Here is a 27,024-nt window from a genome sequence, read left to right as displayed (position 1 = left end):
CGGTTTTTGGTATCATATTTTTTTTCAAAATATAAAAATTCCTCAAATTGTAATTGCAGAACCGGAAGTCGGATTCGGATGGAATTAAGCAACTTTGTGTGACCATTTTAGTTTTCCGCCTTTAAGAAAACCAAATGAGTTCCATTTTGACGTTTTGCACAACTACGTTTTTCACAACTAGTTTTTCACAACTAGTTTTTCACAACTAGTTCGAAGATTTGGATCACTGTTTGCAAACTAGAGTCATTATTTAGCTAATTTAAAAGAATTCACAACTCCTCACATAGAAAAATACGCTTGAAATTGACATTTTCACACAGAAAGAAATTATGAATTTTACAGGTGACATAATTCTTCAAACGATACAATTCATAACTACTGAACTTCTCAAATGACATAATTTTCCATTCGTACAGAAATTTACTGGCTCCGAGTGTAATTTGCACTCGGCTAGCAAGTGAGACTGTATGAATTTACATGCACGATTCATCAGCCAAGCAGATATGTGCTTCTGTGGCTCAGTTGACTAACTGGTGTGCTTTGTGATCTAATGTTTTCCGGTTCAAGTCGCGTTGTTGATGTCGATCTTTTGATTTTAATTCCTTTCATTTTAAAGCCATGTAATTTAAAAATCACACAATTTTTCATGTTCTTGAATATTAATTTGTGTAAAATATGACGCTTCATTTATTATGTGCATCTGATAAGATGTAAATTCTCAAGAATTTTTCGAACTGTGCACTCAAATCACCTTTTATCGTCGGAAACGGAAGCCGAATCTGGATATAAATCTGGATGTTTTTATGGCATCATAAGACCTAAGTTGAATTTTGGATGGTGGAAATCGGATCTGCCGTCATTGAGAAAAGAGAGTGACATTACATTAAGGTCTTCTATGAGCGGTTTTAGGGCGGGGTTTTACGCGGCTTTTTTTACTCGGATTTTCGAAGTTATACGTTTTTTTACGTGGATTTCCGAAGTTGAAACCGCATAATTTCGGAAATCCGCGTAACAAAACGCGTAACTTCGTAATTTTTACGCAAATTTCCGAAGTTAGGTGGCTTTTTTACGTGAATTTTCAAAGTTATCCGGTTTTCTTGTTTTGTCTTAAAAATGCATTTAGGGGACGGGTATAGCGTGATGAGATAGTCGATGCTTTTCACGCAGCCCGCCTGGGTTCGATTCCCAACCCCGCACATAGGGTCAAAAAGATTTTCTGGTCCGAAGAGGCGAATGACCTAAGATGTTAAAGCCTCTATAATTGAAACAACAAAAAATGCATTAAATGTCGAGATCTGATGTTATGCAAAAAGTCGAGCAATTTAAAAACGAAAACGCCATTAGATTTTATTGAATTGTCTTAGGCATCCCATAGGTTGCTAAAATGTGCCACAATCATTTCACAAAGATAGAAATCATTCTAAATGGTTGGTCATTGTGTGTCGTACGAGTTGAATGCGAGTTTTGTATCGTATTATATATTGTGACAAAATGTAGAATAATTATGGTTATCATAAAGGGAAAACAAATTAAAAAGCATAAACTATACTCGATGAACCGATAATAGCGCTGGAATTCTTTAAACAAACACTCAAAGCTTTCGGGATGAGCTTGGGCTCAAAACCCATAAACTCAAACCACTTCGTTTTCTTTTTAATATCAAATCACGGTCTCTTTCGTAGTCTTCGAACGCTTCACTATCGTTACTTATCTAACATACATCATAGTTCCCATTTAAAATAAAGTTCAAAGGGCGATGGGCTTACATGAGTGCTTCGAATCATGAATGAATGTATACGTGAGAATAAGTTCCGGAACAATGAAAGAAGGAATCTTCTCTTATACGTAATTTATCGGTTCGGACCAGAGCTCATTAATGTACTCATATGCGAACATCGGGTACGGGTTGGTGGTTCGGAGGATAAGACGTTTGTTCTCATTAGTCAGCTGTCGTATGGTTGATCACCGAACTGGAAAAATGAGCCATTGGATAAGTCATTAGCCATGCAATCGCTCTGTACACTAAGAATCGACGGCAAAGTCGGTCGAAACAGAAGGTTAAGCTCCGCACGGGAATGTAGTATCTTCGGTTTGCTTTACTAACGTGAACGCTATATAGGGGAGAGAGGAAACCTTTTATTTCTCCATTTAATAGGTTAGAATTTAAATGCGATTTGTGAAGGAATATAAAATATGTTCAATCGGGTTGACTTCATTATAAATCAGATTGTAATGTTGTGAGCTTTGGTTTTTGGCTCACTAAAATAAGAAGTTCTGAATAAGGGACACACAATTTGTTCAAGATGTACTCAGTCTCTTCTATTTAAATATACATGTATACATACACCTGCTAAAGCACGTATCGAGCGGAATGAGATGAATGGAATTGCATAATATTTACAAACCGGGAATGCATTGCGGCTGATCAAGGGTGAGAAATGAACGGTTCATATGCGCCTACACGATGACTATCGCGTGTGAAATCAATACATCTATAGCACGTGAATATTTCATTATTAATAATCATTCCATCGAGGTAATCCTGTTTGTCATATTCTTTAGATGTTCGCGACTGAGAAATCTTGAACTGACCCCGGGCAGTTTCTTCGAACAAACAATTCTGATGCAACTGAGTTGGATTGCGACTGAGTTGAGAGATTTGTGTGGATACAACAATAGAAGAATAAGATTTTGTCAAATTTTACCAGTAATGTGCCGTACAGCTTAGGCGCTATTGTTTCCGATCTGGTTTGCTTATTGTTAGAAACTGTCGAGTTTGAAAATCCTGTTTTCCGATCGAGAATCAATCGTCCTCGATAGTGTCCGAAAATGATAATCGAGTACTTTTATCATGGCATAAAGCGACTTAGACAGATTTTCCGTACTTTCGTGAAATTTTCTTCCACGCACTTGTTGTTCTTTCGATTGTTATTGCAAAACAAAGCATTTGTGTCAGCAAAACGTACGTCAAATTGTTCACATGTTTTAACATTGCGTTAGCAGTGTTAGTCACATCTTTATACTGATATTCCTTGTCAAAGTCAAAGATCGTTTATTGACGTTTCTAATATTCTAAAGATGTATGAAAATCCGAGTGTGTAATTTTACCAAGGTACAAGTACTGCAAAATTCTTCGAAGATGACGTGCAAATCACTTTAATTTGCTTCGAAGAAAAAATCATTACCATCTTCTAACTATTTATAATTATCAATAGACAATCAGTGTGTTTTTTCTAATTTCATATAATTATTCTAATTGTATTTATTATGTGTTGATATAAGGAAGACACAGAATATTACTTTCACATAAGCAATAATCCCGCGGAAATTCCGAAATTTTTAACTTTTTATGGAACTATATGAATGGAAAGAAAACTTTGGTACTGTCTGAATTTAATTTTCTCCTGTCCAGGGCCAGAATATAATTATTTACGCCATGAGATAGTTATAATCTTTTTAAACAATCATTTTCAAACGTCAATCCTCTCTAATCCTGCACTTCGAGTTACTTCGATTACACGATTAAGCAATAGGAAACCTGTCTAGATGATTAATTTTAATTTATTACTTAAGTAAGTTCATATTTCAATTACTGTCGTTACATTTATTCATAAGGATGAGTGGCTAACGACTGTCAAGTCTAACAATTCTGTTCCAGTGAATTGAACTCAAACACTTGTTACTAAGTTGCAATCCATTTTGAATAAAGCTACTACTGCAGAGATATTCAAAGGGTATAATGGGGTAAGGTTGAATGAGAAAAATGGGACCAAGAATAATGCATTCGTCAAAAAAGCAGTTATATCATCTGGAAATTTAAAAATTGATTGCAAGACGATTGTTATTAGAGTCATAGAAACGCTTGATATAGTGTAGATGCTATATCTCGGACACGAACCAACACACGTTCACAGACTTACGGAGACACAAACCATTACTCCTTTGGTGACCGTGCCAAATACATTTCCCACAAAACACCTACCCACGTGCCTTGATCAAACCAGGTTTAACGCTTCGGAACAAAGTACAATATAGTGTATTGAACAATAAGACGATCTCGATTTGAGAAAATTCAAAGAACAAAAAGTAATGGTGATGCCGATTACACTACCAAGATTGTTTGTTATTGATATCAGGAAGAGCAAAATTTGACCTTGTTACTTACCTTATCTATCAGCGGTCTAGCATTTGCTGTACGTACAATAGGTGGTTTTCAAAGCAATTGTTGCAACTCGTGGTTCATACGCGGTCTCCGTCTTTTATTTGCACTCAAAAATAGATGGTCCGCAGCATCTTTCCTTCGAAAACACTAAGGGCGCGTTGGTCCTCTGTGCAGGTCTCGTAGCCATAGAGAACAACCGGTATAATTGGCGTTCTGAACGTGGTCAACTTCATGCGGTGACGTACTTCATACAGTCGAAGGTTTTCTCTAAGTCCAAAGTACATAAGATTTTCTGCAAAATACGCCTCTGCTGGTACCATTATCAGCGGTCACCAGCCCAAATACACGAAATCGTCGACCAGCACGATATCATCACCATCTATCAATATTCGTGGTAGGAGGCGTAGTGTTTCTTCTTTAGAGTCTCTTCCTCTAATCCTCTAATGTATTTTGTTTTTGACACATTTTTGGCCAGTCCGATACGCCTAGCTTCAGCTTTCAGTCCGATGTATGTTTTCATCATCTTCGCGAAGTCAAAAACTTGTACGGACTTTCGGAAGATCGTTCCACTCGTGTCGATCCTCGCTCTTCGAATCACACCTGCCAAAGCAATGTTGAACAAGAGACAAGATATTAACTATGCGAAATAGAAACCTTTCTGATGGGTAAACGGCACCTTGATTTAAACAACAGTTCCTTCCCAAATACGAAGCGGAAGTAGTTGAATTCGCGATGGAAAATATACAATGTTTACTGCGTTGAGCATAACAATTAGTGTGGAATGCACACAACGCCTCTCACTCACAGACACACCATAGATATTTAGTGATAGCACTAAACCGGCACGAAATCACCACTATAGAAGTCGTATTGTAACCTCAACATGTGAATATATAAAAGTCCTATAAATGCGTAGTGTCATAGATAGCTTCATATAATTGTATAATGCTGATAAACAATGTGAAAGCATTAGCGATTTTATGCTGAAAATTTTTATTGAGAGCTATTGTAGAACAAATACCATGTTATTATACATAACATAACATGGATGAGAAAAACACGTTAAAAACTATCAACAATATGGGGGATTAATAAATTTTGTGGAAATCCATCGCTGAGAAAAGTGAGCGAGATTCATTTTGAAATAAACTAAGGTCTTTTTTACGCGGTTTTTTACGTGGACTTTCGCGGTTTTTTACGTGGATTTTACGTGTTATCCTGAAATTTTTTTTTAGTCAACTCTTTGACGCTTAGAAAATTTTCGACTAAACCAGAACTCGACGTTTCATACATTTCTAAGATTTTTGGCATCAACCAAAATTTTTTCTGTAGCTTTGTGATTATTTTTACCGGAAAGCGATACTGGCCTGAATCGGTTTGCTTAGCTGCCTACTGATAATGGCTATCGATTTATGCAGTTTTGAGTACAGTTATGAAATTAGTTTTTACGGTTACTATTTAGCCGCTTTAAGTGACGGTGTACAATATTTAACACACTGTACCCTACAACTCCGGACCCGGAAATCGGATCCGAATGAAATTATGTATGGGATCACGAGACCTTTCATTTGAATCTTAGTTTGTCAAAATCGGTTCAGTCATCTCCAAGAAAACACACACACACACACACACACACACACACACACACACACACACACACACACACACACACACACACACACACACACACACACACACACACACAATATGTCACAATATGCACGGAGCATGGTTAGATCAACTTTAAAAATCATTAAATTTACACGATTTTTTTTAGCTGTGCAGAGTTATTATAAATGGTTTTGAAAATTTCCAAGAAACTTTTGGCTAGATCCTTCTCAAGAGTTAGCTGAAACAACCAGCTGGAAACTGAATCCTCCAGAGTTGCGGCGATAAACATATGACAATGTGACCCAAGTACGACAATGTAACAACTGAAAAAATCATGAACACCTACTTTCGGTCTTTCTATTTTGTTATTCATACATTGTGTTTAAACATTACTGATGCAGAAATCAGACCACCAATTCTTGTATTGAACTTTAATAGTAATAATATATCTGTCTATGAAGCAAATATAAGCCATTGGTTTGATGCTTAATGGTTACTTATATTGCTCACAAGCAGAGCCGTAGTGGGCGTTTCTGGCACCCGAGGCGAACTCATTTTTCAACCAACGCATTATTTTACTTTTCTGTAAGGTAAGATAAGGCAACATTTTTAATTTTATGAAATACTTGTAGCAGTCATAAATCTCACATTGAAACTGTAAACTCCACAAAAACCTACTTAAAACCATTTTAAGATAATATTGCAGCCAAGCGGACAGTTCATCATAAGGTTTATAAAGCAAAATGAAGAGTTAGCATAAACCTGCGTTAAATCTATTTCGAAATGATTCAAAATTGAAAAGTATTTTAAAAGGTGCTTTACGAACAACATTTACATTTATTCGGGTGAATTCTATATTAAAAATTTCATTGAAGACTTTGAGCATTTCTCTCAACTGAAAAAAAAATTCATTTTTCTCGAGGTCGTTCAGCACCTCGAATCATTGCCTTTCCTTGCCTTGCCTTTCGAACGGCGCATAAAAAATCACAGAAAGCCCATTTGCAGTTGAGCACAGAATCCATTTTCACGGCGACAACGAGCTGCACAGAGTGCAAGTCGTATCAGCAGTAATTATTATTTATTTATTTATTTGTTTATTTATTTATTCATTTATTTATTTATTTATTTATTTATTTATTCATTTATTAATTTATTTATTTATTTATTTATTAATTTATTTATTTATTTATTTATTTATTTATTTATTTATTTATTTATTTCTAATTCCTTCATCTGACCTGTTATAGTCTCCATGAAGCATTGGAAGGGGAAAAGCCCAATTGAGGATAATTCAATCGTCCAATTGGGCGTAAAAAACTCCTTCATCTTTTCTGACGGTTGACAATAATACAATTATACATACATTTTCATATTACATTGTGGGCTTACACTTATACATTAAAATAATCTTCTTAGTCTATCTTTAAAAACATCACATGAAATGGAAAAATCAAAACATTCATAAGCACTATTAAAACTATTACACATTCCCCTAATGGGTTCGTTTTGTCCATAGTCAGTACGTTGATAGTCAAGTCTTAAAAAGTTCCGCGATCTTAAAGTTCTAGGTGGTAAATTGATATTTACTTGAGAAAGGATATTAGGAGCGTCAATTTGTCCCATCAATAGCTTCCCTATAAATACAGCTCTGGAAATATTTCTCCTTTTTGAAAGTGTGTCCATGCCCAGTAATCGACAACGATCAGTATAAGGTGGTAATTCTGTCGGGTTGCACCAAGGTAAAGATCTGAGGGCGTAGCGGAGGAATTTAGCTTGTATTGATTCAATTCGGTTAAACCAAACGTCCGCGTAAGGACACCATATTACCGATAAAGCTTCAAGAACAGATCGGACAAGAGTGAAATACAATGATCTGAGACAGTAAGGGTCACTGAATTCTTTTGCTATTTTAAAGATAAATCCAAGATTCCGGTTAGCTTGTGCAATGATATGGGAGTAGTGGTCTCTGAACGACAGCTGAGAATCAAGTACTACACCTGAGTCCCTTACAATTGATACTCTCTCAAGGAATTCTCCAAAAATAGTGTATCTCCAGAGAATTGGTTCTTTCTTGCGTGTGAATAAAATAACGGAGCATTTCGATATACTAAGCGTCAATCGGTTACGCGTACACCAGTCGCTGAAGACATTAACTTGTCGTTGTAAGGCCCTGCAGTCTTCTTCAGATCTAATGATATGAAATAGCTTGAGATCGTCTGCATAAACAAGCCTACACCCTGGTGGCAAGACAAAACAGATGTCGTTGTAGAACAAAGAAAATAGAATAGGTCCGAGATTGCTACCTTGAGACACACCCGACAGATTCGAGAAGCTATTTGATTCACAATTTCCAAGCTTAACAGAAAGTGAACGGCCAACAAGATACGATTTGAGCCAATCTGTGAATGTTTCCGATGCACCTAGTTTTCGAATTTTCGCAAGTAGCAGAGTATGGTCAACCCGATCGAACGCTGCTTTAAGGTCTGTATAAACTGTATCAACCTGTGCTCCATCTTCAATGTTTCTGATGCAGTGTGACGTAAACTGAACTAAATTCGTAGCTGTTGATCTACCGGAGAAAAAACCATGTTGATCGGTCGATATGTATGATTTGGTTTTTTCAAACAGAACATTGCTAACGAGAATTTCGAATAACTTAGAACCAGCACAAAGAGAAGTGATACCGCGGTAATTTGCTACGTCTTGCTTATTTCCTTTCTTGAACACAGGGAACATGTACGATTTTTTCCAGCATTGTGGAAATATTCCTTGCGACAGAGACTTATTGAAGATTATCTTTAGAGGAACACACAGTGCATTCGCGCATCGTTTGAATATGATGACAGGAATGCCATCTGGGCCAGTTGATGTTGATGACTTCAGTTTTTTCAACGCAAAAATGATTTCTTCGCATGTGAATTGAATGTTACCAAGACTTATAATATCGCAAGGAACATCTCTGAGCCCGAATTCCATCTGAGCAGGATCAAATGAAATTGTTTCGAAGACACTTGAGAAATGTTTAGCGAACAAGTTGCAAATTCCAGAAGATGAATTTGAACATTCATTTCCAAGAGTCATAGTAGAAGGGAGGCCTACCTCCTTGCGTTTACTATTCACAAAAGACCAGAAACGATTGTGTGAACAGGCTCAGTTTAGATAGTCGCGTCCATGCAGTGCGAAATGCAAAGTGATCTTAGTATACGAAATTGGTATCTCTGTTGGGGGAAATTATGAGAACAATTTGGTAAACAGGAAAAATTATACTGCAAAGCTCTATGAAAAGAGCAAATTTTAGGTGAAAGAAGAACCTTCTCAATAAGCAAAAGTTCGTTTGCTTTTTGAAAATCTAAATGCTGAAATGCTCTCTACGTGGTGCGCAGGTTAACTTTCTGAGACTTTCTGAGTTCTGTATTGTATTGTATTCTGGCTGTAAACTAATTGTACAACAAATTTTCACCAATTCCATCATATTATCAGAATTAAGAATCATAGTTAATCAGTTCATAATTTTCCTAATGGTACTATAAGGAAAAAAGCAACATAGAATGGTACTATAAAGTGAGTGAAATGGGAAAACAGTATAAAACAGAAAGAAACAATTTGTTTTGTTTCCCCGAAAAAATGTCGAACGATCTATAGATGCCAAAATGCACATTTAATGAAATCTCAATCTCCCGAGAGGATTTAGAGATTTTACAAAAGTGAAACAATTCTGTATTTCCGGGAGAAAGCAGATCGATTTGCAATATGTATGAACAGTGAACTCGGCACCCCAAAAAAAGAACCATTTAGGGTCAATACAGAAAGGATGCATTCCTTCCAACAAGAACGATGAATCTATCTGACTATAGCTCCTTACGACATTGGGTGAGAAACGATACAATATCTATCAATTTAGGATCTCCATACACAGATGGAACCATGTATGGAGAACCAAAAACCCTGATATGTAGTTGCGTCAATGAGGGACACTTACATATCAGACGCTATGAAGTACCGTAATCGCATTCATACAAATCCCACGAATAGTATTTAACACGCTCTAATCAGAATACTTCAATGATGCTTGGAAAAATGAAGTAGACATTTTGGCATTTTCCGATTCAAATCTGGTAAAAATGCGTTTGTCTGAGCGAAAGTTTGCAAGCTTCGCCATAAGTCCATTCATTTCCAGTAATACCAAGATGGCTGAGTACCCATAAAAAGTAAACAGTATTTTAAATGCAGAGGTCCTCGAAATGAGTTCGACATGCGATCACAAGATTCGACCGTGAATCATTCGTTCTGAGTACCTTTGAAGCTGCCTGATTGTAGGAACAAAAATAAATTCGCTTACCACAGATTCTCTGCTGAAAGGTCGATTGTACCTCACACAGAATCGCGTAGATTTCTGCTTGGAACACAGCACAATATCTACCAAGTGAATGAGACTGCTCTAGTCTCATTTCACGACAGTAGACACCAGCAGAAGCACGACAATCCAACAGAGAATCGTCATGAAAGATAATTATCACTGAATGGCGGTTCTGTATTCTAAACGGCTATAGCGATGCACTTTCATGTAAATAAAAGATTATGATTTCAGTGTTATCTCTTAGGATTTATGTAACAGTACAATACTTATCTTAAATTTAACCTAATTTGAATAGTCATTCACTCGGCCTCACTTCGGCACTGCAATTCTACTGATAATTTGCGAACAGGAATTTATTTATTTATGCATGTCTTCACCGATTTTCGTTGGTTGATATTTGACCTAAATTTTCGCTTATTTTCAAAACTTAAACTTTGTCTTAAACACTTTCAACTTGCCCCGGGTTACCTTATTTAAATCCGTCCCGGCACAGATGATAGATACTGAGTCCCGGGTGTGCGGGTCGCATTTATCATTTGCAAATAAACTTTAGTGCTATTCCGGAAAAGTGGCAGTACAAAGTAATTATTCATTCAATCACCAATCCGCGCTGCATAGTTGATCACGCGTGTGTAAATTGCGTTGGAACAAACAATATGCGTTGTGCGTTCCAAGTAACAGTACAATTTTCATATAATCTCCCGATAATTGCCTGAGTTCAGTTCAGTAAAACAAGTTTCTCATGAGTTCCAGTACTATAATCGACCCTTTCGATTTAACAAAATTTTGAACGCATTTATGTAAAGGTACGCTAGTTGAAAAACACGATCAAGTCAATTGCTATGAAAAAAAAATTAATTTGTAGACTCAAACGGATATCAATCATCCTGAATAACGAGCCATCATCACTTGGGTAGGTTAAACATTGAGATCTGCGTAAGTTAAGCGTTCTCATTAATCATTCAAGCATAGTTTACCGTGTTGATCTGAGTCATCTTATTGTGAAGTTCTCAAAACCCGGCGCAGGAAATCAATGAAACTTTAATCTTTGTCAGCATAAACAAAGAAGTGACCGTCAACGCGCCATTATCTTACTATGATCTTACAACCTCGATTAAATTTCGAGTTAACTTATATTTCGTTAAAGAATTACTCAAATGTTTCGGTTTTCAGTGATGTGAACTCCGAGCGATATCAAGGAACAGGCGAATTGAATGAGTTTCACGTTTATATATGTGCATAAAAATTAACGTTCTTTAGATTTGCGATAGCCGGATATACGTTACATGAGCTGATTCAATCAGTCATCTGCTTACAAGGTGTGAGCATTGTACATTCTAACATAACCAGTTACTGGTGATGTGTTCCGGATTGATCGCTAACTGGATCGGTGAAGGGGAACCTCAAGACGATACAGGAAGGCGTCGAACGAAGAATTTGCTCACATGCTGTCAGTATGTATGATGATGTAGATTTATCAGAAACCGGAGATTAACTATAACTGATCCGAATCTTCTAACGTTGACAAGTTTTCTATACGATTTTTTTAATCAGATGAGCTAAAATATATTCAATTTAAAATGTAGAATCGTAACACACACTCAAATATTAACATCAGACGGGAATTCACACCCCGGAAAACTCATTTGAGCGTGGCAACAATAATTACAACTAATGAGATGTCGATATATAGAAAAATAAGTAGATCAAGCCCGAAACGACTGCCATTTGGAATGTCCGACGATGATTTTATTTGCTGTTAATAATCTTTGAGGAACTGGTATCCATCGCGTCACAAGTTGGGGATTTTTCGATGGTAAAGCGATCCACCGGATGACTCGGGAAGTCCCTTGTCCACAATGAGAATACACGTTTTCCGTGGTTTATTCGTGTTCTCATCGTTGTACGTTCTTGTAAATTGATCCGTCGTTTGCTTATTCTGTTCTATCTTTGTTTCCGAATCAACTTGAACGGATTTTACGTCGAAAGATGGGATTTTCGGTGCGCATACACAACGTTGTGCTAATCACAATTTTTTTACATTTGAAGGTGAAGCATCTTCTCCGGCATCAATACTGTCGCTAATGACTCATCTGAAGAGGCATCATAGGTCAAGGGAAAATAAACCCTAAGAAATATTGATGTATTAATTGGATTCAATCTGGTGGCCGATTTGCTGTAAAGTATCCTTTTTTCTCACAATTCGTTGATTGAAAGACTCTATTAATGAGATGACTATTGGTACACTTATTTGGTATTTATGGCAGAACAAGCACATCACGTATTGGTCCAGCACACTCGTAAAGGAAATGACGGGTTATCCTCCTGTATTCATAACTACTGAAACATAGTTTCAAATCTGTTTCGACCTTTACCAACGTCGGTTTTAGTACAAACAAGAATTTTAATTTTTTAAATATATTTTTTAGGAGTCGAGGAAAAGCCTATTAAAATTAAAATCATATTCGCTTTTTATCGTAGGCATGTAAAATTTCAGTATGATGCAGCTATTTGCTTTGTTCTGAGAACCGATTTTAGTTTACGTTGTTGAGTACGAAAAAAACGAAACCCTGCCACTGAGTACGGTGCATACTGACACTGGACAGAAAACTCGAACGCGAGCGCAGTTCGGAAACGTGTTTAGCCATGCTGATTTGGAATCGAGTGACAATAAGTAACTGTAGATGAAAGTTGCCTTTTTAAAAAAGCAAAGTCTTGGTATTACATTCATTTTGTGAATTTTGACCATTTTGTTTCCACAGACTTCGAAGCCAATTCGAAAAGAATTCCGTTAACGTTGTCAAGATTGAAAATTCGCGAAAAAAATCATTTCATCAATTTAAGGGGACAGGTATAGCGTGATGGGTACATCGAAACCCTTCACGCAGCCCGCCAGGGTACGATTCCAAACCCCACCCATAGGGTCAGAAAGTTTTCCTGGCTCGATGAGACGAACGAGCTGAAGGTTGAAACTTGCATAATCAAAACAAAAAAAACTATCCATTTTAACGTTTCGCCTCTGGCCCATCCGTGCGTCAGCAGTTTTTATTGAACTGGTTAACACCACCTAACGGTTAAACATAAACCGTTGAGCAGATGTGCTATTTTCAAAACACTTATTGCACCTATAACTACTGTATTTTACGATCAAAACTATCCCAAGCATGAGCGACAGTCATTCTTCATGAAAATCCATCATGGTAGTAAAGTGCGTTACTTAAGGAATGTTTTTGATTCGAAACTTCAATTAGATTGAAAGCAGCGCACTAAAACCTCAATTTACGCGAACTTAAATTACGCAACTGTTTTATGCGGAAATTTATATTATACGTATACAAAAGAATCCAACATGCTTCAGTAAATGGAATTTTATGAAATGTACATTACGGAATTGTTTGATTTCATAAAATCTAGTTAAGATTTAGGGCATTCAAGAACTTTCTGAAAAAAAAGAAATCAGTATCTGAATGTGTGACTGGTGACTTTTACATAACTTTTGAGTGCGGTATGTTCTCGTAGTACTATTAGGTGTACAACTTTGCTTCCGCCGTTTTTTCCAAAATTTAAAGCTTTATTGCGTGCTTACAGATTATTCAAAGTATTGTCCGTCGCTAGCGACAACTTTCTCCCATCTTTCCGGAAATTTTCGGATCCCGGCTCGGAGTCCTTTTTTGACGCTATCCATGAAGCAATCCATTTTTCCAACTCTTCGAAGGATTGAAAATGTTGATCTGCCAGGCCGTGTGCCATCGAACGGAATAGGTGGAAGTCAGAAGGGGCGACATCTGGGGAATACGGCGGGTGGGGCATGACTTCCCATTTCAGCGTTTCCAGGTACTTTTTGACCACTTTTGCGACGTGAGGCCGAACATTGTCGTGTTGGAGGATGACTTTGCCATGTCGCTCTTGATACTGTGGCCACTTTTCTTTTAGCGCGCGACTAAGGCGCATCAGTTGCGTTCGGTAGCGATCTCCTGTGATGGTTTCACCTGGTTTTAAGAGCTCGTAGTAAATTGTTATTCATCTTAGAAGGTTTTTTCTCTTCCACCATCATGTTTGTCTTCGACATCGAATTCACCATTTTTAAAACGTTGAAACCACTCCCGACACGTTATTTTACTCAGAGCAGCATCACCGTAAGTTTCTGAAAGCATTCGATGCGCTTCAGTTGCATTTTTTTCGAATTGTAACAGAAAAGTAAAACTTCCCGCAAATGGCGAGAATTGGGTACATAAACAGACATTTTCGAGCGTGAATAATACGAAAACAAGAACAACTGTCACTGAAACGGCGATGACAATTCGTTAGGTACTGTACACACTACCTTGAAAGGCATTATCGTCTATGTATTTTGACCAGCCTTAGCCGGTACAGCCTCCTATCGGAAAACGGCGGAAGCAAAGTTGTACACCTGATATATTCCGAAAATTGACATGCTGTGGTAATGTCTGTGAAAGTTCTTGTCCATCCAAAGTCTTCTTGGAATATAGGCCTACCAACGAAACTGATTACATTGGTAAGTTTTTTTTGTGCTCCATACTCGTGATATCACATTCAATTAATTCCGAAAACTACTTCGAATAGGCCTTAAGATCTACCAGCGTAACCAAGTGAACTATCAAGGTTCTTCTACACGGTTCATGTTCGTAATACCACATGCAAATCATTTGCTTACTGTGAATATTCTAGGTCATCCAAAAACTACCTGGAGCTAACTCGGTCCATGGCTGCTCTTCGCCAGTAGGTGGTTCTCCTAGCAGCTGTTGCAATTCGTGATTCATACGCTGTCTCCACTTTCCGTCTTCCATCTGCACTCCGCCATAGATGGTCCTCAGTACCTTTGTTTCGAAAACACTGAGGGCGCGTTGGTCCTCTGCCAAAATAGTCCAGGTTTCGTGGCCATAGAGAACAGCCGATCTAATGAGCGTTTTGTAGATGGTCAATTTATAATTATTCTCAATTAAGTAAAAAAAATTGAAAAAATTATTCTCAATTAAGTAAAGCGATTAATTTTGGCCTTTTTAAAAAAGGTGTTCTGTTACCGGCACCTCAAGAAATTTCAACAGAATTTTTCCTTTTTGGAAACGTTTTGAACAAAAGTCTTCATTGTCTGATGGTGACTTCGCCTTGGCTCTCTTGGTCGATGATTTATATGGTGGAGCCTTTGGTGTTGATTTGGCCGGTCTTCCACGTTTTTTCTTAGCCGGACCATTTGCTGTATGACCAGCTAGATGCTTGTCTCGACAGCAGCCTGCATATCACTGACGAATTTTCACGATTTGTCGAAAAAAGGGGTGCCGGTAACCGATCACTGCCGGCAACCGAACACCTTCCTCTACATTAGTCATGATGGAATGGACAGAATATTCATCAATGAACTAAATGTTTCTCAACCATCATTGGAATAAAACTCTCCTAGGACAATCAAGGAGTTTCTAATTGAATAGACCATCGTTATTATATTCAATATGGGTGTTAGACGCCAATTCCGTACAACTAACCAATAGAGATGAGTGAATAAATGAACCACAGATAACAGATATACAGACTCGAGCGAAATTTCTTCAAAAACCCGGTGTAAATTTCAAATTTGCTGTACGCTGGAATTAAGGAGCTCACTACTACCATTTATTCGATAGTTCATCATGATCTTTCGAAACATTCCACTCGGTTCCGGAACAATAACAAAGTTCTCTTGTCTAGTACAGATGTTTTTCCAACTTCAATGATTCTAACCCTTCTCACACGATTTCCATAAAACAATCATTGTAGTCCCCTATCACTTAAATCTTGAGACTTAATTTAACCTGAAGCGAAACAGAAATTTCGCGTGATGTGAATATAAGATTCAAAATAGTGTCGATCGCGACAAAACACCTGCAAGGTGTTCACCCGACTAATCATTCAAAAGTATACAAACAGTTCAAACGAAAGCCTGTATAATAATTATCTGTGAATGAACTAATGAAAAAATGTATCGAAATCTCAATTGTTGACAAGTTGTTTTCTCTGTAGTTTGTGAAGTTCGCAAATCGTTTGCAACTTGAATGTGGGAAACCTTGTACATTTCGAACCGGCACATGAAAAAGCGTCTGGCGTTCTACGATGTGCTTGAATAATTTTCAAACAACTAGAATGTTTCCGCGTCGTCCTTTTTAGGTCTATGCAATCACATGTCGACTGGTGCTCCTCGTACCTCGTTCATAACAATAACAGTTTGTTGTATAAGGCTAGGCCGATGCGATGAATTTGTTCAGTTGCTACTCATTTAAGGTATGCCAATGTGTGATCAACGAACCTGTTATACAGTGATATCTGCCCCCTTCATTGCTACGACGATTAGCATGAAATGGTTCCACGGAGTCATGTGAAACGGTTTGTCGATTCTAGCCACTTCACATCCATGATAACAAAGGTACTATGCGATTCGGTAATGTTCGGTGTCATCACATCGTTGTTCGTCATGATCGTGACGAAGAGAGAAAAAACCTAATACCTAGGTAGATACCGGTGAACCTGCTAAACTGTGACGCGGGACACGCTTCACTAACATGTCTTGGGTACTTGATATATGTTATTGCATGTCCCAGGGTCAAGCACACCGGTTCGTTCGTAAACTTGAACTTGAATGTACGTTTTAGCTATGTGATGGAAATTGGGTCGTACTAACTTAGTAATGAATGGATTTTCTCTTATCTTCACTACAGAATGTGATCCAGCTCAGTGTTTACCGACGGTTGATATACCGGCAAATCTACTTCAAGCAGGTGAACGAACCCGGAAGGAGCTCGTCAATTGCTGTGAGATAACTCGTCTGTACTGTGACACTAGCTTATGCCCTGCGGCGATTCAATATTGCGATGCGAACGAAACTATTCAGCCCAGAATCGTCAAAGGAAAATGCTGTACTCTGTATGAATGCGGTTTGTAAAGCTTATGATTGATGTTGGAAAAATTCAATACATAGTATTTATTTTATTTATTTTAATCAGGGAGTGTAGTACAAGATGAACATTGCGAAATAATCCTCAACGGAACTGTAACGAGGAAGCAAATCGGCGAGAAATGGTTCAGTATGATAAATAGCACAACATGCATGAACTTTGAATGCTTGAAAAACAGTGCTTCGGAAACTTTTGTGAATTCGATTGGAATCACCTGCACAACAACATGTAATGAGGTAAATTTACAATAGCGTATATTGTTGCTGAATTTTTGTTATGATAAAGCGATACTTTGTTTTCTGTAATCTATTTTTCTATCTCAAAAGATGGTAGTCGCCCTTTCAAAAATGACCAATGATGTTCATCCCTAAAGAGTCTGTTCATTTTGTTTGATTTGCACAACATTTATTGGGGTTCAGTTACGTAAACTTAACATGAAATTGTTTTAATCCTCCTAGTGGTGTATTGAAAGCCTTTATAACAATCGTTAATATGAAAATTTTAAACAAATTCTGTTTTAGAAGTTTAACCTAGTTTTTATGGACACCAGCTAACAAGACCTAGGTATTGGAAAAAATTATTGTTCGACCAGAAACTAACAAGTTTCTCAAATTGGAATAGTTTTAAGTGCAGTTTCGAAAAGTTTTTACGCTTTGTGCATCGTCACTTTAAAAAAAAATTTGTTATTTGTAACACTCATCATCTTATAATACCAGAACTGGGTATTAGAACCCTCCTATTTATGCCTCTTTTATCTTTTAAATCTTATTTAATAAAATTTGCTTAATCCACCTAGCAGTGAAATGATCAGCATGTGTTACGATTTCAATAGCCGTAGTTCTAAATGAATCGAAGATAGAAATTGTATGAACTTTAAAATGATTCCTTTCAATCTCAACGTGTGAAATCGATTAAGCATTCCATGAGTTGTAGAAGTGGGTTCCTCTTTAAAATTTTTGTTATTATTTATGGCACTTCCAGAAACGGTATTTAGAGACCAGCATAACACAAAATAGTTCGTATGTCCATGAATTAGTATGACGAATAAATTGAAATAGTTTTGAACCCAACTTTGAAGATTTTTTTATTATCGTCATCTTCTATGACCGTTTGGATTTTAAAAACTCTTAACCCTGTAATTTCAGATTTGGAAGTCGGAACCGGATCAAATTCACCAATTTTGTATGGGACCATAAATTTATTTTAATTGGAATTTTTGTTTATTAAATTCGTTTTGGCCTCTCTATTCCCGATACTTTCGGAAACGGAATTCGGAAGCCGGTGTAGTCGAAGTCAGTTAAATTCACCTAATGGATTGTTAACCATTTCATTACACACGAAATTTTTGAAAATCAGTGTAGCCATCTTAGAAAAATCTTAGTAAATTGTTGGGTACCTTTCGGGATCGAAAACCGAATACCGTTAAAACTGAAATAAGTTTGGTCATCGACTCTCAAAATCTGTGAATTCGAAAAAACCTGATAAATTTATGTGCAATTTTTACACTAATCACTCTGTATCTCCTGAACCGGAAGTCGGATCTGATTAAAAAAGCAAGCAGTTTCTATGGGACTTTGAAACCTTTAATTTGAATGTTACATGGATTAAATCGGTTCAGCCATCTACGAGTGACATTATTTTTATATCATTGCATATATCATCCTGTAGCTCCGGAACCAGCACTATGATCCAAATGAAATTCAGAAACCTTATAGGGGAGCATAGGACTGTTCACATGTGACTAAGTTTGTAGAAATTAGTTAAGCCATCTCCGAGAAAAATTATTGAAATTATTTTTCACACACGAATTTGCCTATCTCGACGAACTTCTTCGAATGGTATAAGGATGTAAGAAGTTGTGCTTATCGTTGCAAGCAGTATAAATCAATTTAAATTTTGAGTATAGTTTTGAATTTGAAAATAAGGCCATCTTTCTGATACATATGTCATATTCGAAAGATTATGTTGCCAAAAACGAACCGTGCTAAAATCGAAATGTCATGAAAAAGGGTGCTATGCATAGTCTTTCAGGTGCTAAGAAACAATTTCATAAAAAAGTATGGAAAATCGTGTTTCACTTTGCTCTGAAACATAGCTTTATCAGCAAGCGTTTAAAAATCCTACTACTGGAATAAGGCAAAAAGTCGCTTACACAAAAACATCGATATCTCCGTCAAAAATGGACGGATATTGACAATCTATGGCTTGTTGGACAGATATTACCGTATGAAATCTAAGAAAAAGAAAATATTCTGTTTTCAAGGTTAATTGTGACAGAAAAACTGAAAATGTATCAAAAATCTGAAAATTTTGACATAAAACTTCGAATAACTCAAAAAGTAATCATCCGATCTCTAAACCATTCAATAGCGTTCAGGGTGACGGGAAGACCTTTCATTTGCGACTAGTTTGATAAAAATCGGTCCAGCCATCTCTGAGATCCACCATTTTCGGGAAACAGATACTAGGAACCGATATAGCCAAAATTGGTTCATGTGACCATCAACTATCGACCCATTCAAATAGGAAAAGGTTTTTAATTTTAAGTATTTATCATCACTCTATAATAACGTAACCGGAAGACGGATCCGGATTAAATTTGACATCCATCTATGGAGCGATGAGACCTTTTATTTCATCGTGTATTTAGCAATGACTAAGAAAAATCATTTCCCAACAATCTTCTGTTCGAGAGTCATATCAGATATATTCAGTGTGCGAACTTTTTTCGTAAATGACTTCGAGAAGAATGTTCGCTTGTAAACTTTTCACAAATAATTTGCAAGACATGTATGCAAAAAATCAGTGATGAATTTTTCTGTAGTGAATTTTCTGATCGATGATTCGACGCATTTCGAAGTTGGCTGATCAAGATTGATGATCAAATCGACGTAAGTGCTTAACATTACAGAAAGACTTCCGAGTAAGTCTGGAAATCTTATGTAGTGTTTTTTGTTTCACTTGCAGAAAGGCATTGTATCGATGCGTAGAGGGCCTATTGTCATCTACCATTTGACTCAGTTTTGTATTTAGGTAACACAAATTTACATTCAACTTCCTCGTGAATGGATTAATCGATTTTAACAAACTTAGATTTCAATCAAATGTATTATTGTCCCATAACTAATTTCAGAATTTTATTCGGATTCAACTTCGCATGGTAAATATTATGCGCAAAACAAATAAATAGAAGTGCGCTTAATTGCTTCTCTACGAGATGATTGAATCGATTTCCCCAATCTCAAATTCAAGCGAAAGGGCTTAGAATCACATATAAAGTTTTTGATTTTTGTGTACATTCGACTTTCGGTCGACGAATTTCAATTCCTGGAGAGTTTTGTAGTAATCATGTAAAGTAGTGGTTCCCAAACTTCTTCGGTCGGTTGTCCATTTTCGACAAATTAATATTTTCAGTACCCATCTAGAGAGAAACTTTCAAATTCTTTGGCATTCAACCTTTTTGCAGTGATTTCGCTTGATTTTCCAATGTAAAATAGCGAGAAATGAAGAAGAAACTGGATTTTCTCCCTATCCTACAAGATTAAAAGAAAATTTGGAATCTAGATCCGATCAAGCATCCTATAATTTTCATAACATTGGGTTGGAAAAAAAGACAGCGGTAAACACTACAGAATCTCACAAAGGATTGATTTGTTCAATTGACAAAAAAAAATTTCTTAAGCTTTTCTTTAATTTTCATTTAATCAATCTTTTATCTCTCTATGTTTTCGATGGCGTGTGTGTGTGTTTGACTTATCCCAGGCTTCACTGTCTGGCAGCGATTTACAGATAAAAAGGTGTTCGCATGTGTTTTGGTTGAACATGCAAATAACTTTAGTCCAGGACCCAGGAGTGTTAACTCAATCGAATCCGCATGACAAATTTCATGTCCAGAGCAAATTCTGTTCCGAGGTCACCAGCCCCGCCTCAATAAAGTGTTTGCATCAAATGGATTCAAACATTACAGAAAGACTTTCGATCCCTTGCAAATAGCATCGTATTTCTTCCCATTCGTATCCAAAATAAGTAATGTAAAATGCTAATGTAATGCTAAAAGGATAGGCGTTGGTGTATTTTTCCATGTAGCGTGTGGCTTAGACATACGTGACCAAAAATGTATAGTTTTTCTAGATGCATAAGCGTGATTCTAAAAGTTTTTGTATGGGACATAGATTTAAAAAAGAAGACAGTTTCATACAACAAGTTTTCGCAACTAATTCCAAATTTATTGATTCATGTGGAAATTCAGTTTACCTTATTATCTTTATTTTACCACACATAGGCATAGGCACATTTTATAGGCGAAGATTCATGTTATTTTGAATTATCTTTATATAAATAACATTTACCTTAATTTATTGGGAAAAGCATACCTCACTTCAAAGCGTAATCAATTGCGAATTGGTAGGATAGTCAATTTAAAGAATATTAAACATGTTCGACTGACAATTCTTGGTTGGACGGTCGAACCGGTGCTGGTGTTTATTTCCGTGAAATGTGATTCGAGTAATCACCTGCACTGGGTAGTTTCTGCACCGTATTTTAATTTAAAAACATTGTTTGCTATCAAGTTGGTGATTGAACTTATTGTTCAACTTATCAATTTCTGTTAACTTCCTACGGACACCCGTCAATTCTGATATTCTTGTAGACAAACGGGCTGGTAAATTCAGAATTATCCCTGCGATCAAATTGTTTAGTGCTGTAATCTCTTATATTCATATCTTATTGTTCCTTTTGTCCCTATCCTTTTCTTTCTATAAATAATAAGTAGACACGACAGACCCCAAATCTCCCAATTACGCGAGGATTGTGTTGCAATCACGTTGTTGTGTGTTGTTACAGGGCTTACAAATTTTCAAAACGAACTTTGATTCATCCGAATAAATTGAGAATATAGTGAATTGTTAAGAGCCAACTTTTCTTTTTGTTCTTATAAATCTCACCTCAATTGAAAAATTACCTATTAAGATATTTGAAACTAGATAAACTATAATCGAGAATTCACTTGCTCTGATCCGTTCTCACTTAAGCGCTATTCGCACTAGGCCGTGACGTATCCGGAACGGGACTGGACCGGATTCCGTCCGGGTTACGCTTCAAATTTGTTTAATGCAGCTTCATGTGAATATTCTCACTAGACCGTGTCGTACCCGTGTCTGTATCGACACACGTCCGAAGCACGGTCAAAGCATGCGTTGACTCAAAGTTACTATTGGCAAGGACTGGAATTGTCACATGTTTCCATCCAAGGCTCCAAGATACAGCGGGAAATTCCACAAAAATCGTTAGCAATCTTCTTCCACATTTCTTCTGTTGGTTTCGGCATTGCATCGTCGATTAATTTTTCGGTAACTACACGACATATCTCGTGAACAATCTGGTAGACAGCCCCAAGTCTGTAACTAAATGCTATGGATTGTTGCGTGTATCCTGTTGATAAATATCTGAAATCATGAGACGAACACAAACTATAAGCCATCTCAATGATCGTTATACAATTTTTGGTTGGAGTTTTTCTGACATTTACAAAGAAATCTTCTTAACAAATCAATGAAAATATCTTAAATACACTGCCAGCCTCTCTCGGAGAGTCACTGCTAATTGGAATGTAGTGTCATGCTTTTTAAGACACGGATGAATTTTACTCAACAATATAACCGTATCTTTAAATTAACGCTTAGTTTGCGATTAAATTATATTGAAACCTACAGAATTGTAAAGTAACTTTATATTTAATTACCTGCTCCAAATATGTGCATGAAAATAGATGTAAATTCACAAAATATTTTTAATTTTGAAGGACGATTGTAAGAGATATAGAATTTGATTTAAAAAACAGGAAAATGAAATCTTTGTTGGAATCGATAGAATTGAAGATGATTTCATGCAAATGTCAGCCGCGGCTTCGCTTTAGATGACTCATGCGCAAGGTCCAATTTTGGCATACTCTCTCCAATGTTTCGGCAGGTATTTCACGAATAATGCCACCGGCCAATAATCCACACCAAACAGTGACTTTTTTTGGATGCGTTGGTAGCTCTTGCAATACTTCTGGCTGGTCTTCGCTCCAGATACGACAATTTTGCTTGTTGACGTATCCATTCAACCAGAAATGTGCTTCGTCACTGAACACAATTTTTCGATAAAAAATTGGATCATCCTCCAACTTTTACAGCGCCCATTCAAGATTGAACTGTAGGCTAAACGACGATTCATGATTAAATTATAGACCAAACTGAATAAGTTTGACAGTGACACGATTCACGCGTGATCTGTCAAAAACAGTGTTGCCAAAGAGATACTAGCAAAAAATTACCATTTATAAACTCTAGTTAATATGAAATCATAAAAAAGTGATTTAAAAATTACTTACTTAATATTATTTTGAAATTAGTAGTACTAATTTAAGTTCAAAGACTAAGCATGAAATAGTTTATTCAGAAGTGATTCTCGTAATATTTTGCCAATAAAAGTGATTTATTCCAAACCTCAGGGGTTCATCTTAGCGGTATTTTTTGAACAACTGAGTGGCATACCAGACCAATAAAAACTGCTATGCACTAACGAGTTCAAGGCAAAATGTAAAACAAATATTCGAAGATACTCTTCTCATTCACAAGGTTTTGCTAACGTTCCACTATTTCGCAGGGTTTCTCACTGCAGTACTCGGACCAGCATTGCTGTCCACAATGCGTTCAGACGATGTGCCGATTTGACGACCGGTTTCACTCGGACGGTGAATCGTGGGATAGCTTGGATGGATGCATGTGTTACCGCTGCATTAAGGACAATGGTATTCTTTCGATCTCCTCGGAACGGCCACGATGTCCGGTGTTGATCGATTGCCCACCGGAGCACGTGGTAGAAGAGAAATGCTGTAGTGTTTGCAACGTCACAAAGCCCGTGCCAGTGATGCCGGATCCTCGAAAGGAAACGGAATTTTTCAACGAGTTAGATTATAGGAATCATATGTGCAAAAGGGAATGTCTGAGAGGTCGAAAACCGCAAACTTGCTACTACAAGTTCAGTATTGAATGGTACCAGACGATGAGCAAAGCTTGTTTCGAGTGTCCCTACAATGCTACGGACTGTGATCGGCCACACTGTATTCCTGGAGATGGTGTGAAAAGGAACGTTATGGTAATCAATCGAATGATGCCAGGTCCTTCGATCGAGGTTTGCGAGAATGACGTGGTTGTTGTTGACGTAGAAAATCATTTGATGGGAGAAAGCACAACCCTTCACTGGCACGGGTTGCATCAGAAGAAAACGCCCTACATGGATGGAGTGCCGCACATTTCCCAGTGTCCGATAAGTCCTGAAACAACATTTCGCTATACCTTCAAGGCTGACAATCCCGGAACGCATTTCTGGCATTCTCACACCGGAATGCAGAGAGGCGATGGAGCATTCGGTCCGTTAATCATCCGGCAAGACAATGACCCTCAGCAAATACTGTACGACTATGACTTATCCGATCACGTGATCACAGTTCAGGACTGGGGTCACGTGGGTGGTGTTCAAATGTTCACCGCCCATCATCACTCAACGGGCGATAACAAACCACCGAACATTCTAATCAATGGTCGCGGAAAGTACTTCAAACGATATCCAAAAACTGCCAGTATTACGACTAGTTTCCAAGAAGCAACTACTACTCCACAATCATTACCGACTGTGCCTTCAATAAGTAAATCAGAGCCACAAACAACAGATGCCTTATCCGAAACCAATAAACTAGATGATGCTGAACTGATCCACAACTCGAAGGATGTTAATCTCAAAATGGAACTCAGCTCAGTCAAACGAAATAATGTCAACTCAACACGATTGTTAACTCGCCGGAAACGGCAATCTCGAACGATAAACTTCAATGCTGTGGTTGTTCCAGAATCGGAACACATCCCTCTGAAAGTGTTCTATGTTGAACAGAAGAAACGCTACCGGTTTCGACTGATCAATGCGGAATTCTTGAACTGCCCGGTAGAACTGTCAATCGAAGGCCACAACATGACGGTTATTTCCTCGGATAGTTTCGATATTCATCCGATCGATGATTTGGCTTCGTTCGTCAGCTATGCCGGTGAGCGATTCGATTTCATACTGAGAGCGAATCAACCGATCGGAAATTACCTAATGCGGTTCCGTGGTCTAATGGACTGTGATGAACGGTTTACTTCCGCCTATCAGGTAGCGGTACTACGGTACAAGGGCGCCCCCGAGCTGGAGTTCGAAAATTGGCCTAGTTACGACTTCCCGCTGGAAGGGTTGCAGTTGAACTCGCTCAACAAAGGAACAGGAAATACGGATAGCTTGTCGATTGCCGAGACTACGTCGAGAGATCAGGAGGATTTGCTACTGCTCAACGAGAAGACTGACTACAAATTTTACGTTTATTACGACTTTTATGCGAAGGACAACCCACATTTTCATGTTCCCGATTTATATGGATTTAAAGATGGTAAGTTTTGGTTAGTTTTAGGTGGTTCACGTTCAACGTTTCAATTTCTTTCTTTCGTTCGAAAGTGATCAACAATACCAACCGATTGTTCACACCTCAGCTGAATCACATCTCGATGCGGATGCCGCCGGTTCCTATGATGCCGGGCAAGGACCAACTGGATGAGAGCCTGTTTTGCAATGCAAGCTCCCTGATGGAACAGGGTCGTAATTGTCAGCAGGAGTTTTGCCAGTGTAGTCACGTGCTGCAGGTGCCATTGAATGCAACCGTAGAGATGGTCCTGATAGACGAGGGTTTCACGTTCGATGCCAATCATCCGTTCCATTTGCATGGCCACGCGTTTCGAGTGGTCGGAATGGAACGTCTGGCCGGAAATATATCCGCAGAAGAAGTGAAACGATTGGACGAGGAAGGAAAGATCAAGCGACGGCTGAAGGGAGCACCAATTAAGGATACGGTGACCATTCCGGATGGTGGTTACACAATCATCCGGTTTATTGCGAGTAATCCTGGTAAGTGAAGCTACGTTTTATTCTATTTTTTGAAGATTGAACTCGATTTTTTTTGCTTTATTTTAGGTTACTGGTTATTCCATTGTCACATAGAGTTTCACGCCGAGATTGGAATGGCCCTCGTGCTTAAAGTGGGTGATAAATCGGAAATGATTTCTGCTCCGGATAATTTTCCCACATGTTTTGATTACAAGCCGGACTACCGTAAGATTCCGAACTCCAGCGGTCGGATGGGGTCCACTCAACAAAGTACCTTACAACAGCTCTCGTTAATAATAGTCATGATGATGATGGTGATAAGGAGGGTATTTTTATAATTGTGATATTTATTTCTAAGTTCATGTGTTATCGTTATGTTGCATAAAGTAAAAACAATTATACTATAAATGTTCGATTTGGAAAATATTATAAAAGCAGAAAGTCCCCAACCAGTAAAGAGTTCGCTCGTTATGTCTTTTATTCTTCTTCTGCGTTTGATGGAAAATCGATATCCAATTTTCATGCGTAATAATGCGCATGTGTAGGAACATGATGGAACGAGCATGATGGCGTTAGAGTATTGGTTTTTATTAAAGTAGCCATTTAACTCCAAATTCAAGCACTTCCCCGTATTCGATTGGTAGGGTAATGTTGTACAAAATGCCTCAACTGAATAACATGTTTCCATTTTTGTTCAAGAAGTTCTGTGTTTTTAAAAACTTAATTTCAATCCGTGACTCCATATGAACCTTCTGCAACGCCATTTGCCTTCTGCAGCAAAATATCAGCAAACTAAAAAAAGACAACTTGTAGTTAAAAAAAATTTATACTATCGCTGGAGCATTATATTCAGCGCTGTAATGAAGAAGTGATTAAATTTCCATTTCAGCATTTTTTAAACTATTGTTGGAGCCGAAACTGGAAAGCTAAAAACAAACATACTCCCAAATTAGGAGTCTTTCAAACGCTACTTCAGATGAATTCGAACGTGAAAA

At 37.6% G+C, this 27,024-nt stretch overlaps 1 protein-coding gene across 1 annotated transcript in view; it reads left to right on the top strand.

The window, feature by feature from the left end:
• The window catches only part of LOC131430754 (uncharacterized), a 41,489-nt gene extending 15,045 nt beyond the window's left edge, over positions 1 to 26,444 (top strand). The window contains exons 3-7 of the mRNA XM_058595955.1: positions 16,838 to 17,053; positions 17,123 to 17,310; positions 23,726 to 25,538; positions 25,604 to 26,050; positions 26,117 to 26,444. Coding sequence (XP_058451938.1) covers positions 16,838 to 17,053; positions 17,123 to 17,310; positions 23,726 to 25,538; positions 25,604 to 26,050; positions 26,117 to 26,367 — 2,915 coding nt within the window. The 3' untranslated portion in view covers positions 26,368 to 26,444. The remainder of the gene's footprint in view (positions 1 to 16,837; positions 17,054 to 17,122; positions 17,311 to 23,725; positions 25,539 to 25,603; positions 26,051 to 26,116) is intronic.
• Positions 26,445 to 27,024: the final 580 nt, after the last annotated feature.

Source organism: Malaya genurostris, chromosome 2 (assembly GCF_030247185.1).
Source record: "Malaya genurostris strain Urasoe2022 chromosome 2, Malgen_1.1, whole genome shotgun sequence".
NCBI classification, from domain to species: domain Eukaryota; kingdom Metazoa; phylum Arthropoda; class Insecta; order Diptera; family Culicidae; genus Malaya; species Malaya genurostris.
The sequence above is the reverse complement of the archived record's forward strand: the minus strand, read 5'-3'. Positions and strand labels throughout refer to the sequence as shown.